At 43.7% G+C, this 15,407-nt stretch overlaps 1 protein-coding gene across 1 annotated transcript in view; it reads left to right on the forward strand.

Annotated features, from left to right (window-relative positions):
• nsun3 (NOP2/Sun RNA methyltransferase 3) overlaps positions 1 to 15,407 on the forward strand; it is a 47,604-nt gene continuing 32,197 nt past the window's right edge. The window contains exons 1-2 of the mRNA XM_063050837.1: positions 1 to 368; positions 1,249 to 1,370. Of these exons, the coding sequence (XP_062906907.1) occupies positions 315 to 368; positions 1,249 to 1,370 (176 nt within the window). The 5' untranslated portion in view covers positions 1 to 314. The remainder of the gene's footprint in view (positions 369 to 1,248; positions 1,371 to 15,407) is intronic.

Genomic DNA, 15,407 nt, shown 5'->3' on the forward strand with positions numbered 1-15,407 from the left:
AGGTTGGAGGCTACCCAGACGGAACATAAGATGTTGTTCCTCCAACCTGAGTGTGGCTTCATCTTTACAGTAGAGGAGGCTGTGGATAGACATATCAGAATGGGAATGGGACATGCAATTAAAATGTGTGGCCACTGGGAGATCCTGCTTTCTATGGCAGACGGAGCGTAAGTGTTCAGTGAAACGATCTCGCAGTCTGCCTCAGGTCTGGCCAATATATAGAAGGCCACATCAGAAGCACCGGACGGCGTATATCACCCCAGCCGACTCATGTGAAGTGTCGCCTCACCTGGAAGGACTGTCTGGGGCCCTGAATGGTAGTGAGGGAGAAGTGTAAGGGCATGTGTAGCACTTGTTCCGCTTACAGGGTAAGTGCCAGGATGGAGATCGGTGGGGAGGAATGGGGGGGTCAAATGGACAAGGGAGTCACGTAGGGAGTGATCACCATCTTGGTTTTGGGGAGTGCTTGGATAACCTGGGCTTGAGTTCTGTGGAGTTAAGGAGTCTAAAGGCTGATTTATACTTGTGTATCAACTCGACGCCATAACCTACGCAAGTGGCCTACGTGCGTTGTGAGCATTTATACTTGTGTGTTGGTGTGTCTGCGTCGCTCTGCAATTCGGGCACATCGCGCATGCGCACACACCTGCCCGCACAAGGCTTCATGGTCATGGTAATCTTTCTCGGGGTAAACAAGTTTAAAGCGAGCATCTTTTTTCATAAAAGTAAAAAGTGTCCTCCATAATTTCAGAGGTCTGTAAAGCTTTATGGAAAGCATTGCAGCCAGAGTTCCTTCCCTGCCTTTCAGTCGGCCAATGGGAAGCTATTGCAGTGTAGGAGGAAATGCAGTGCTACCAAACGGACTCAATCACAGCTGTTGTGGTCTGCGTTGCTGCGATGCGCAGTTACATTATGGGGAGGTGCGCGTCAGGCTATGGCGTAGGGATCCGCGTAGGTACTGCGTCAAGTTGACGCAGAAGTATAAATCAGCCTTAAGGGGTAATCTGACAGAAGTATGCAAGGTTATGAGAGATATGGATAGATAGTAAAGTCCATATTGCTGTGAGTCTAATAGGGTTTTGTGACCAGTAAGCAGAGCAAAGTAAAATGGAATTATAGTTAAAACTAATATGATAAAGCTGAACAACCAGAAAAGGTGGTGGAGTCAGATGTAGTAAAGAAAAAACTAAATAATGAGGTAATAAAGGATGAAGGAATCATTTGTTGTTTTGAATTTTGTCTTTTTAGAACAATAAGAATAAAAAGTCTCAGATCAGACAGAAATCACAGAAACAAGTTTGTATACCAGCTTTGGAATATTTTGATAAAAAATACGGGCATGACCATGGAAAGTTGTGGGACAAAGTCAGGTAATAAAAGAGATTATTTCCTTAGCGAATAAAGAAAATAAGATGTTCTGATTAAATGATATAGAAATGATTCTAATCTCAATTTATCATATTTCTATAGTTTTGTATCTGTATCATTACAATGTCTGTTTAATACTGCATTCAAATATTGGTATCAGTTATGTGCTGAAGTCCCTAGAATGGATCTTGGCCCTTTGAAAGAAATGTAGTCTACAAACAAAGCACCTTGACCTTTAGGAAGAATGTTAAATGTATGGACAGATTTTTAAAACTAATGTACTGGCATAGTTTAATGTTAAGTTTCAGGCCATAAACTGATTCTGGAGCTATTTCTTTCAACTTCATATTTTAGCTGTCACTGGCAAAATTAGCATTTATAACCTATCTCTAATTATAGGTAGTGCACTACACTACCTCACTTTTTTTGCATACTTATTTTAATGTAACTATTTAATTACTTACTGTAATTCAGTTTTCTTTATTTATTTATCATGTATTTCATTGTACTGCTGCTATAATGTTAACAAATTTCACAACATTTGCTGGTGATATTAAACCTGATTCTGATATGATGGTGCTAAGCTGTGACCTTGAACTGCTGTAGTCCTTTTAGTGAATGTATTCCCATGGCAATTTTGCATGTGGAGCTCCTGAACTTAGACCGAGTGACAGTGAAGCAATGGCAAAAAATTTCCAAGTGAGGATAGTCTGTGTTGTGTTGTTGTTCCCATTATAAAAAGTCATAAGTTCAGGAGCTGCTGTCCAGTAGCTTGTATGAGGAACTGCAATGCATTTTGTCAGTGATGCACACTGCAGCTTCTGTGCTGTGAATAGTGGAGGGAATGAATGTTTAGGGTGGTTGATGGGATAGCATTCAAGTAAGCGTGTTACCTTGTCCTGGATGTTACCAAGTTTCTTGGGATGTATTGAAGCCAAGTAAGTGGGGACTGTTTCATGACTCTCCTAACTTGTGCCTTACAGATGGTGGAAAGACATTGATGCAAGAGACATTGAGTCACTTGTAGAGTGCCCTGCCTCTTACCTACACTTGCAGATGGGGGATTTATGTTGCAAGTCTAGTTGATGGAATCCAAAAGTAATGACAAGGGTAGGTAGTGATAATTGCCCGACACGACTGTGGCATGAATGTACCTACCACTCATCAGCTTCTGCTTGAATATTGCCTTGGTGTTGATGCGTGTAGGCATGGGCAACTTCATTTGGAGAGTGGTGCTTTCAAATGGGACACCCCAGCTTTTGATGAAGCTAATTGATGAATGTGTTTGATTACTGTCTTAAGATACCCCTGACATATTATCCTGTGGCTGAGAAAATTGATGTAAAACAGTAACAGCCTCCTTCCTTTTGTGACATTGATTACAATCATTGGAGTATTTTCCCTTTTGGTACCCATTGACCAGTTTTGCTAGGATGCCCTGTCACACTTGGTCAAATGTTTCCCTCGTGGCCAGAGCAGTCATTTTCACCTCACTTCTCAAATTCAGCAGTTTGGTTCCTATTTAGACCAAACCTGGATGTGCATGGTCCAGGCAATGCACAGGCCAGCCAGTGAGTTTGCAAAGGACTGAAATTCTGGTGCGGGGTGTGTTGTGTGAGAGGCAGCAGCTACCACCACATTCAACAGGTGGTGAATAGGGAGACTAGGATCTGAATGGTCTGACAACACACAAAGCAACTGCTGCTACTCGCCAGCGAAATCTCACCCACACTGTGCCAGGCAGGGTGCACACTGAGGTTCGAATCCTAGCACTGACTGGCCTCACCACTTACCAGCACGATTCTCTCCATACCAAGCTGTGGGGCTAATCATTGTGCCAGATCATCAGCAAATCAGCTGAAGAGGGCAGGGGTTTGCCCAAGGTTCCTAGCTTAGGAGTGCTATCAGTAATATACTTCTGTGTATGTAAAATACTCTAGTGACATTTTTTAGCACTCATTCTTGGGAAATGCATCCAGCGTGCTCAGAAAAGCCTGAATGAAAAGGTGTATTAGCCTTCTAGATCAACAACTGTGTCCCAGTGAAGAACAGAATGAATGTTTAAAATGGTGAATGGGATATCAATCTTTTTGTTTAAGTACAGCAAAGGTATTTTTGCTAGGCAAGTCCTTGCTGGCTTAAACTCTGGCCATGTGGCTCTTTTCTGCGCAGCATTAGCATCAGCTCACAAAGATCATGACTGTGCTTGGAAAAGATTTGTGCTTATTTGTAAGTATTTGTAAAAAAAAAGTAGACAAATAAATCTTTGTAAAGTAAATCTTTGTAAATGTACACATAATTCCCATTGCAGAAATGTGACTGCCGTATATAATTCAATTTTAGGTAGGAGAAACAAGGTTGAGCTGTTAAAGTTTCTTCCTGGTTAGGATGGCTAGAGCCAGAATTCACTGTTTTGGAAAAAGGAGTTGGCATTTCACAGCTGACTGAGGTGGAATAAAATTTCTTCATCCAGGAAGTTTCAAAGGTACATTTAACGTCAGAGAAATGTATACAATATACATCCTGAAATGCTTTTTCTTTGCAACCATCCACGAAAACAGAGGAGTGCCCCCAAAGAATGAATGACAGTTAAATGTTAGATCCCCAAAGTCCCTCCCAGCTCCCCCCACGTGTAAGCAGCAGCAAAGCAATGATTCCCCCCTCCCCCACCAATTTGAGAAAAAGCATTGGCATCCACCACTGGATACTCAAGCGTGTAGCGAAGCAACAGCAAAGACACAGACTTGCAGTACCCCAAAGACTACTCGTTCACCCAGTATTCGACAGGTATCTCTGTTTCACAGCGAGGGGGGAGGCATAACAAATAACTCACTTATTTACAATGTTAAAAGTCTGTTGCTTCACTTTTTCTGAGCTCTGTGCCCGAAGATCTCACGTCTCTGGGCACACAGCCAGAGATCTTTGGTCTCCCACGACACACCGATTTCCTGCCGGGATACCAGCCTTCGGTCCGCCCATCTCCAGAGCCACGAGATCCCAGAACTCCGAAGTCAAGCTAAGCTCTTAGGCAGCATCCTTGGCATGTTGAATAACAGCCAGTTGTGAAACCCCGAGAGTGGGTCCCGTTCCCGCAAAGAAGGGAAGTCAGCGTGTAACTCCAGGTCAGGGTCTTCAGAAGAACCCTGAAAGGGAAAAACAGAGATATTAAAGATGGAAATAGAGCTGTTTCCGAAGATGCAAGCAAAGGAGTCGCTGTTAAGCGCCATTGTCTCCTCCTAAGTAGTAAACCTTTGGGATTCTGCAGCTTATAAGACTGTGGAAACTTGGTCTCTGCTTTTGTTGAAGATAGAGATCAATATACTTTTTAATGGAGTCAAGAGGTACAGGGTCAGTGGAGGAAAGGGGTGCTGGGTTAAAAGATCAGCCTTGATCGTACTAAATGGTGACACAAGCACAAGGAGGTGAATGGCCTACTCCTTCTTCTATTTGCTCTGTTCTTTTATTTATGATTGATATCCCATTCACCATTTTAAACATTTATTATGTTCTTCACGAGGACACAGGCTGCAATACGTACCATCTCAGAATCAGGTTTATTATCACCAGCATGTGTCATGAAATTTGTTAACTTAGCAGCAGCAGTTCAATGCAATACATAATATAGGAGAAGAAAAAGAATTTTAAAAAATAAGTACATCAGTTACAGTATACGTATAATGAATAGATTAAAAATCGTGCAAAACAGAAATAATATATATTTAAGAAGTGAGGTAATGTTCACGGATCAATGTCCATTTACGAATCGGATGGCGGAGGGGAAGAAGCTGTTCCTGAATTGCTGAGTGTGTGCCTTCAGGTTTCTGTACCTCTTACCTGATGGTAACAATGAGCAAAGGGCATTGTGGTACTGGGAGTTCTTGATAATGGACACTGCCTTTCTGAGACACCGCTCCTGGAAGATGTCCTGGGTGCTTTGTAGGCTAGTACCCAAGATGGAGCCGACTAAATTTTCGACCTTCTCCAGCTTCTTTTGGTCCTGTGCAGTTGCGCCCCCCCCCGCCCCCGGCATACCAGACAGTGAGACAGCCCGTCAGAATGCTCCCCACGGTACATTTAAAGAGGTTTTTGAGTGTTCCTGTTGACATACCAAATCTCTTCAAACTCCTAATGAAGTATAGTTGCGGTCTTGCCTTCTTTGTAGCTGCATCGATATGTTGGGACCAGGTTAGGTCCTCAGAGATCTTGACACCCAGGAACTTGAAACTGCTCACTCACTGCATTTCTGATCCCTCTATGAGGATTGGTATGTGTTCCTTCGTCTTATCCTTCCTGAAGTCCACAATCAGCTCTTTCGTCTTACTGATGTTGAGTGCCAGGTTGTTGCTGTGACACCACTCCACTAGTTGGCATATCTCACTCCTGTACGTCCTTTTGTCTCCATCGGAGATTCTACCAACAATAGTTGCATCATCAGCAAGTTTATAGATGGTATTTGAGCTATACCTAGCCACACAGTCATGGGTATAGAGAGAGCAGAGCAGTGGGCTAAGCACAACCCCCTCAGATGCACCGGTGTTGGTGGTCAGCAAGGTGGAGATATTATCACCAATCCGCACAGATTGTGGTCTTCCGGTTAGAGAGTCACGGATCCAATTGCAAAATCATCTACAAAATGCTCTGCAGTTACTTACCCAGCTTACTCCAATAACATTTTGCAACCTCAACCAGCAAGAAGGACATGGCACCACATGGGAATGTCAGCACCTACACGATGTCAGCAAGTTGCATACCTTCCTGAATAGGAGGTATATTGCGGTTCCTTCATCATAGCAGGAACTGTGGATTGTGGAACTCTCTGCTATGGCTTTGTGAGAGCACCTTCACCAGAATGACTGCTACAGTCAAAAAGGTAACTTGCCACCACCTTTGCGAGGGCATTTAAGGAAACTAAACAGATGTTGACCATCCTGCACTCAAACAAAAATTGATTAAATAATAAACCTCAACTACTAATGTAGTGAATTTTTCAACACTGGCAGAGGGAATTCAAGTTTAAGGTGATGGATGTGATGAAGTTTAAGGGAATGGGGGATTCTCAGATTCCTGTAAACAATGGATTAATTACTGACTATGTCTGTGACTGCAGTGTGTTTGAATAATGTCTCACAGCTGCTTTCTTTGGAGCGAGATAAGGGTGAAAGTTCACCCAGATCCACATAAGAAGTCTTCTGGCTTTTCACACCTTTTTGATTTTGACAAAAGGCTGTACCTGATGGAAATTAGACAGAACGTTCCTTTCTTAATTAAAGCATAAATTTGATGGATGTTCTTATCTTTGTAATTAAGTTGTGGCTCCAACAAACCAGGTAGGACATTCCTTTCTTTAATTAAGGTGACTGGAGTGTCTGTCAAACTGATTGTTCTTATGTATCAATAGTCCATTGACTTGACCGGAATGGTTATCAAACTGATTGTTCTCTTGTATCGGTGGCCTTTTAACTTCTAACAATTCTGACATCAGGCAGTGAACTTGTTGAACCACCAGGGAGATGAGAATGTTTCTTTCCCTGATGTCAGGTCCAAGTTCACTCGCCGGCTGAGCTCGAAGAAATAAACAGGTGAAAAGATAAGTAATGATCTTTTTGTGCTGTCGTTATTTGATCCAGCAAAGTTACGTTTACAGATGGGGTAGGGAAGTCCTGTTAAATTGGACTCGTTTCTGCATACCTCGACACTGTTTTATCACCCCTTGTTCAATCCCTTCCAACCTATGTTCGTGACACTTCTCACGCTCTTAAACTTTTCGATGATTTTAAGTTCCCTGGCCCCCACCGCTTTATTTTCACCATGGATGTCCAGTCCTTATATACTTCCATCCCCCATCAGGAAGGTCTCAAAGCTCTACGCTTCTTTTTGGATTCCAGACCTAATCAGTTCCCCTCTACCACCACTCTGCTCCATCTAGCGGAATTAGTCCTTACTCTTAATAATTTCTCCTTTGGCTCCTCCCACTTCCTCCAAACTAAAGGTGTAGCTATGGGCACCCGTATGGTTCCCAGCTATGCCTGCCTTTTTGTTGGCTTTGTGGAACAATCTATGTTCCGTGCCTATTCTGGTATCTGTCCCCCACTTTTCCTTCGCTACATCGACGACTGCATTGGCGCTGCTTCCTGCACGCATGCAGAACTCGTTGACTTTATTAACTTTGCCTCCAACTTTCACCCTGCCCTCAAGTTTACCTGGTCCATTTCCGACAGCTCCCTCCCCTTTCTAGATCTTTCTGTCTCTGTCTCTGGAGACAGCTTATCCACTGATGTCTACTATAAGCCTACTGAATCTCACAGCTATCTGGACTATTCCTCTTCTCACCCTGTCTCTCGCGAAAACGCCATCCCCTTCTCGCAATTCCTCCGTCTCCGCTGCATCTGCTCTCAGGATGAGGCTTTTCATTCTAGGACGAGGGAGATGTCTTCCTTTTTTAAAGAAAGGGGCTTCTCTTCCTCCACTATCAACTCTGCTCTTAAACGCATCTCCCCCATTTCACGTACATCTGCTCTCACTCCATCCTCCCACCACCCCACTAGGAATAAGGTTCCCCTGTTCCTCACCTACCACCCCACCAGCCTCCGGGTCCAACATATTATTCTCCGTAACTTCCGCCACCTCCAACGGGATCCCACCACTAAGCACATCTTTCCCTCCCCCCCTCTCTCTGCATTCCGCAGGGATCACTCCCTACACAACTCCCTTGTCCATTCATCCCCCCCATCCCTCCCCACTGATCTCCCTCCTGGCACTTATCCGTGTAAGCGGAACAAGTGCTACACATGCCCTTACACTTCCTCCCTTACCACCATTCAGGGCCCCAAACAGTCCTTCCAGGTGAGGCATCACTTCACCTGTGAGTCGACTGGGGTGATATACTGCGTCCGGTGCTCCCGATGTGGCCTTTTATATATTGGAGAGACCCGACGCAGACTGGGAGACCGCTTTGCTGAACATCTACGCTCTGTCCGCCAGAGAAAGCAGGATCTCCTAGTGGCCACACATTTTAATTCCACATCCCATTCCCATTCTGACATGTCTATCCACGGCCTCCTCTACTGTAAATATGAAGCCACACTCAGGTTGGAGGAACAACACCTTATATTCCGTCTGGGTAGCCTCCAACCTGATGGCATGAACATTGACTTCTCTAACTTCCGCTAAGGCCCCACCTCCCCCTCGTACCCCATCTGTTACTCATTTTTATGCACACATTCTTTCTCTCACTCTCCTTTTTCTCCCTCTGTCCCTCTGAATATACCTCTTGCCCATCCTCTGGGTCACCCCCCCCCCTTGTCTTTCTTCCCGGACCTCCTGTCCCATGATCCTCTCGTATCCCCTTCTGCCTATCACCTGTCCAGCTCTCGGCTCTATCTCTCCCCCTCCTGTCTTCTCCTATCATTTTGGATCTCTCCCTCTCCCTCCAACTTTCAAATCCCTTACTCACTCTTCCTTCAGTTAGTCCTGACGAAGGGTCTCGGCCTGAAACATCGACTGCACCTCTTCCTACAGATGCTGCTTGGCCTGCTGCGCTCACCAGCAACTTTGATGTATGTTGCTTGAATTTCCAGCATCTGCAGAATTCCTGTTGTTTCCTGTTAAATTGGAGTGTTTTCTTCTGAATGGCATCCAGCTATTGGTGTTGTTGAAATTACAATTGATCACGCTCCTGACAAGTGCCTTTGAAAAGATGGGAGAGCTGTGGATGTTAGGAGGTGATTCATTTACTGCAGTGCTCCCAGCCTGTGAATTATTCTTGCTACTGTAGTATTTATGTGGTTGGCCCAGTTGTTTCTAAGTAAAAGTGAACCCAGATGTTGATGGTGCAAGGCTCTGCTGATGATAGTGCTATTGAAAGCAAGTGTGCTTATATCGATTCCATAGTTGGAGATGATCATTGACCTGTATTTTAGAGTGCATACAGTATGCCACTTCAAATTTCATGGAAGTTAATATCTAATACTTGAACTCTACAATAATAGTGGGTGTACATTTTGGAGACTACTTCTGGTCTTTCTTCTACCTGTAGCTAATTGGTGCTACATTTGGAGCACCTGCAATTAAGTAGCACAGAAAAATTATTGGGCCTGTATTTAATGAGCATCACCAGAGTTGACTTCCCTCTGTCTAATTAGTATTGCAGACATTCTGCAGGAGCTGAACTGGGTGAATACCATAGTGACTTGGATTATTTCTGAAGGGAAGACTATTCATCGTACTAGTCAGTGGCCATTCAGTAGAATAGCTCTGTCATAAATTTTTGGAAAGCTAATTAATAAGGGAGCAGACATTTTTTTTATCCAATGCAGTAAATTTCCAATCAGCAAGTGAAACAATTCAGTTTGTTTGAATGGAAACATGGTTAGATTTGCTTAGATCAGTGGTCCCCAACCACCGGGCCGGGGACTGGTACTGGACTGCAAAGCATGTGCTACCAGACCGCAAGGAAATGATATGATTTGGCGATATGAAACGATATGAGTCGGCTGCACCTTTCCTCATTCCCTGTCATGCACTGTTGAACTTGAACGCATGCGAGGTCATTATGCATGCATCATCCATGTCAGCGCGGGAAGATGATCAACTCCTCGAGCTTGCAAATGACGGTGGGCTGAAAAGTATGTTTGATATGACATCTCTGCCAGCATTCTGGATCAAAGTCAAGGCTAAATATCCTGAGTTAGCCACGAAAGCACTGAAAACGTTGCTTCCATTTCCAACATATCTCTGCGAAGCGGGGTTTTCTGCAATGAATGCAATGCAAACTAAATTACAGAATAGACTGGACATAAGGAACCCCTTCGAGTATCGCTGTCTCCCAACACTCCTCGATGAGACTGTCTTGTTGCAGGGAAACAAGCCCAGGGCTCCCACTGATTCAGCGATATTGGTGTGTTGCAATGATTTCATATGTTCATACCAGGAAAATATGCGCTGTATGTTTAATAACCTAACATTATTTAAAATGTTATGTTGCTATTGACTTACAAGTGACTTATAATTGATTTATCACTATATTCATGCGAGGAAAATATGCGCTGTGTGTTTAATATTAAATTCGTTAGATAAACCCCTTTTAGGAACGAAATTGAGTGTACAGGTGTTCCCCGCTTTTCGAACGTTCACTTTACAAAACCTCACTGTTATGAAAAAATCAGTGCGCGATAAAAGGCTGCGCGTGCCCTGAGCAGCCGCTCTCCCCCGGATTCGGAACGGCATTGCTTTAACACGTGCCTGTGAGCAGTCGTTTGCAAGATGAGTTCTGAGGTATTGGAAAAGCCTGAAAGAGCTCATAAGGGTGTTACACTTAGTGTAAAACTAGACATAATTAAGCGTTTTGATCATGGTGAATGAAGTAAGGACAAAGTGAGCTTGGCCTGTGGAAGCTGACGAAGATGATGTTGAAGAGGTTTTAGCATCCCATGATCAAGAACTGATCAATCAAGAGCTGATGCAATTGGAAGAGGAAAAGATAACAATCGAAACCGAATGCAGTAGCGAAATGAACATGAAGCAACTGCGTGAGATTTTTGCTGCAATGATAAAGTACGACTTTAATTTTGAAAGGGTACGTCGGTTTAGGGGATATTTGCAGGATGGTTTGAGTGCTTACAAAGAACTGTATGATAGAAAAATGCGCGAGGCTAAGCAGTCAAGCAAGCCTTCCACATCAGCCACAGCAGACAACGAACTCGACCTTCGACATCAAGGCAGGCAGACATAGAAGAAGATGACCTGCCTGCCCTGATGGAAACAGACAACAAGATAACACCCCAGTGTCCCACCACCCCAACCCCCGGGCCACGGACAGATGCCGATTCGCGGAGAATGCAGTGGTAGCTGGGAGGCACGCAGCACATCTTTAAGAAAAAAGCCGAAATAAACATGCTAATTAATTAGGTGCCGCCCGAGACGTAAATGTCGGCCCGGATCAGAGGCAATGCAATCGGCAATCAGCACTGATCTGGGCCGACAATTATGTATCGGGGGGGCACATAATTAATTAGCATGTTTATTTCTGCTTTTCTCTTAAAGATATGCTGTGTGCCTTACAGCTACCGCTGAACCCCTGCGTGCTTCGCGGCAATGTATCGGTCGGCGGCCTGGAGGGTGGGGGCCACTGCACCACCCCTACCTCCGACTCAGCCTAACACACCGTTAGTGTGCTCGACGCTGTTCCAGTTCGAGTAAGTGATACTACACTGTACATACGTTATTTCTACTTTATATAGGCTGTGTATTTTTACATGTTATTTGGTATGATTTGGCAGCTTCATAGCTTAAAGGTAACTGGAGAGAGTGTTTTTGCTAACCGCGCTTGCATGAGATTTTCTGCCGAGAGCGCTGGTGTGAGATTTTCACTTCGGAGAACAGTGCCGGCAATGATTGTGGAAAAGTATTTCTACTTTATATAGGCTGTGTATTTAACATATCATTCCTGCTTTTACTATATGTTACTGTTATTTTAGGTTTTATGCATTATTTGGCATGATTTGGTAGGTTATTTTTGGGTCTGCAAACGCTCATAAAATTTTCCCATATAAATAAATGGTAATTGCTTCTTCGCTTTACGACATTTCGGCTTACGAACCGTTTTATAGGAATGCTCTACCTTCGGATGGTCGGGGAAACCTGTATTAGCCCCTTATAAGTGACTTATAGCTGACATACCACCTATATTCCGGTCGTGATTAACACCACCCCCCAGGGTTGCCAACTGTCCCGTATTAGCTGGAACATCCTGTATATTGGGCTAAATTGGTTTGTCCCATATGGGACCGCCCTTGTCCCGTATTTCCCCCGCTAAGGTAGAGTGTTCCTATGAAACTTTTTGTGCCGAAATGGCGTAAAGCGCAGAAGTAATTACCATTAATTTATATGGGAAAAATTTTTGAGCGTTTCCAGACCCAAAAAATAACCTACTAAATCATACCAAATAACACATAAAACCTAAAAATAACACTAGCATATAGTAAAAGCAGGAATGATATGATAAATACACAGCCTATATAAAGTAGAAATAATGTATGTACAGTGTAGTTTCACTGAGCAGAATCGCCAAAAACGATTTGTAGAAAAAAATCGGCACGTACACAAATGCGCACACAGGTGCCCGTGCAAGGCTTCATGGTCATGGCAGTCTTTCTCGGGGTAAACACAGTGAGAAAGTTGGCAACCTTACCCTCCCCCGGTCTGCCGGTCCATGGTGCAAAAAAAAAGTTGAGGACCCCTGGCTTAGATAGTTTAACATCATAAATTGTGTGTCCTGTGTCTTCCAAACTAATTACTTGCATTTGATTTTTTTATTTCTATCATGGCATTGGGCAAACTGAATCAACAGTGCGCTTATGTAAAAGGCAATAATGTCAACTTTATCAACTTTACTGCAAGACTAATTTCAGGAGCAGCGTAGGTTAAAGTGCTAGACTCTTAGGAAATTCAGTTTTGGAATGAGTATTTGTGTAAGCTTTCTTTCCAGAGTTGAGGCATGTAGGCAGATGGCTTTTGCAATGATCAGATATAACTTAAAAATCCATTGATTCTGATATAAGGTGGGGCAGAGTCCCTCTTTTCTATCCCATTTGTTGTGCCGGTTCCTTGAACAGGCCAGAGGACCAATCCACCACTCATCATACACAAACACAATTTCAGTAGTGCATGAGGTAAAACTGAAGTTCCAGTGGTTTACTGGTTTTTAAAAAAACTTAAACTCTTAAATGTCTTCAGAATTCATTCTGCTAAAGGACAATAAGCAGTGGACTTCCCAAGATTTAGTATACCAGGGGTCCCCTGCTTTTCGAACGTTTGCTTTACGAAACCTCCCTGTTACAAAAGACCTACATTAGTTACCTGTTTTCGCAAACAGAAGGTGTTTTCACTGATACGAAAAAAGGCAGCGCACGCCCCAAACAGCCGCTACTCCCCCGGTTTCGGAACTGCATTCTAGCCGACATTGCTCAAACACGTGCCTGTGAGCAGCCGTTAGCAAGATGAGTTCTAAGTTATCGGAAAAGCCTAAAAGAGCTCGTAAGGGTGTTACACTTAGCATAAAGCTAGACATAATTAAGTGTTTCCATCGTGGTGAATGAAGCAAGGGCAAAGTGAGTTTGGCTTGTGGAAGTTGATGAAGATGATGATGAAGAGGTTTTGGCATTCCATGACCAAGAACTGATAGATGAAGAGCTGATGCAATTGGAAGAGAAAAGGATAACAATCGAAACCGAATGCAGTAGCGAATGGACTGAAAGTGAAGTCATCCAGGAACTGAACGTGAAGCAACTGCATGAGATTTTCACTGCAATGATAAAGTACGACTTTTAATTTTGAAAGGGTATGTCGGTTTAGGGCATATTTGCAAGATGGTTTGAGTCCTTACAAAGAACTGTATGATAGAAAAATGCGCGAGGCTAAGCAGTCAAGCAAGCCTTCCACATCAGCCACAGCAGACAATGAACCTCGACCTTCTACATCGAGGCAGGCAGACATAGAAGAAGGTGACCTGCCTGCCCTGATGGAAACAGACGACGAGATGACACCCCAGTGTCCCACCACCCCAACCCCCGGGCCGCGGACAGATACCGATCCGCGAAGGATACAGTGGTAGCCGGGACGTACTCAGCGCATCTTTAAGAAAAAAAGCCGAAATAAACAAGGTAATTAGTTAGGTGCCGCCCGGCATGTAAATGTCGGCCCAGATCAGAGGCGACGCAATCGGCAATCGCCTCTGATCTGGGCTGACATTTAGGTGCCAGGCGGCACCTAATTAATTAGCTTGCTTATTTCGGCTTTTTTCTTAAAGATGTGCTGGGTGCGTCCCGGCTGCCGCTTTACCCCTGCATGCTTCGCGGATCGGTATCGGTTCGCTGCCCAGAGGGTGGGGGCCACTGCACCACCCCAACCTCCAACGACTCAGCCTCACACACCATCATCAGTGTGCTAGGCGCTGTCTTCTCGATTCCCATAAGTGATACTACACTGTACATACATTATTTCTACTTTATATCAGCAGTGTACTTTTACGTGTTATTTGGTATGATTTGGCAGCTTCATAGCTTAAAGGTTACTGGAGGGAGTATTTCTGCTGAGAGCACTTGTGTGAGATTTTCGCTAAAGGGAACAGTGCAGGCAATGATTGTAGAGAAGTATTTCTACTTTATATAGGCTGTGTATTTATCATATCATTCCTGCTTTTACTATACGTTACTGTTATTTTAGGTTTTATGTGTTATTTGGCATGATTTGGTAGGTTATTTTTGGGTCTGTGAACGCTCACAAATTTTTCCCATATAAATAAATGGTAATTGTTTCTTCGCTTTACGACATTCCGGCTTACGAACCATTTCATAGGAACGCTGTACCTTTGGATGGCGGGGGAAACTTGTAGTTCTGTAGTCCAGCAGTTTGAAGAGAGCTTGATTAAAGATATGAGCCTGTATGCAGATAGTATGGTATCTATAGTGCTTTGAAAATGTATTCAGCCCCAGCCTTTTGTTCACATAAAAGAGAATTACCACCAGAAATGTGAATCAATTTAACTGAGATTTTTTGTTTGTGAATCATATGCTCCTTTTTTTCGCAGTGGAACCCCAGAAAAACAGGGGAAATTGTAAAGGATGAAAAACTAAAAATTCAAGAACTGAAATCTCAGTGTTTCAAAAATATTCACCCCCCTTTGCTCAGTACTTAGTTGAACCAGATATTACAGCCAGTAGACTTTATGGATCAGTCTCTTTGCACAACGTGCTGAAGCAGAATTTGTCTATTCCTCCTTGCAAATTTGCATTAAGCTGTGCCAGGTTAGTTGGGGAGCGACGGTTGTCAGCAATTTTCAGGTCTTGCCAGAGATGTTCGATCAGACTATGGACCACTCAAGGACATCCATTTTCTTCTTTTGAAGCCTCTCCATGGTTGCTCTGGCAGTGTGCTTTGGATCATCGTCCTGTTGAAAGACTAACTTCCTCCTCAGTTTGAGCTTTCTGGCCGTGGTTAGCACATTTTTATCCAGGATCTTTTTGTGTTTAGCAAAGTTCATC

This window comes from Mobula hypostoma, chromosome 6 (assembly GCF_963921235.1).
Source record: "Mobula hypostoma chromosome 6, sMobHyp1.1, whole genome shotgun sequence".
NCBI classification, from domain to species: domain Eukaryota; kingdom Metazoa; phylum Chordata; class Chondrichthyes; order Myliobatiformes; family Myliobatidae; genus Mobula; species Mobula hypostoma.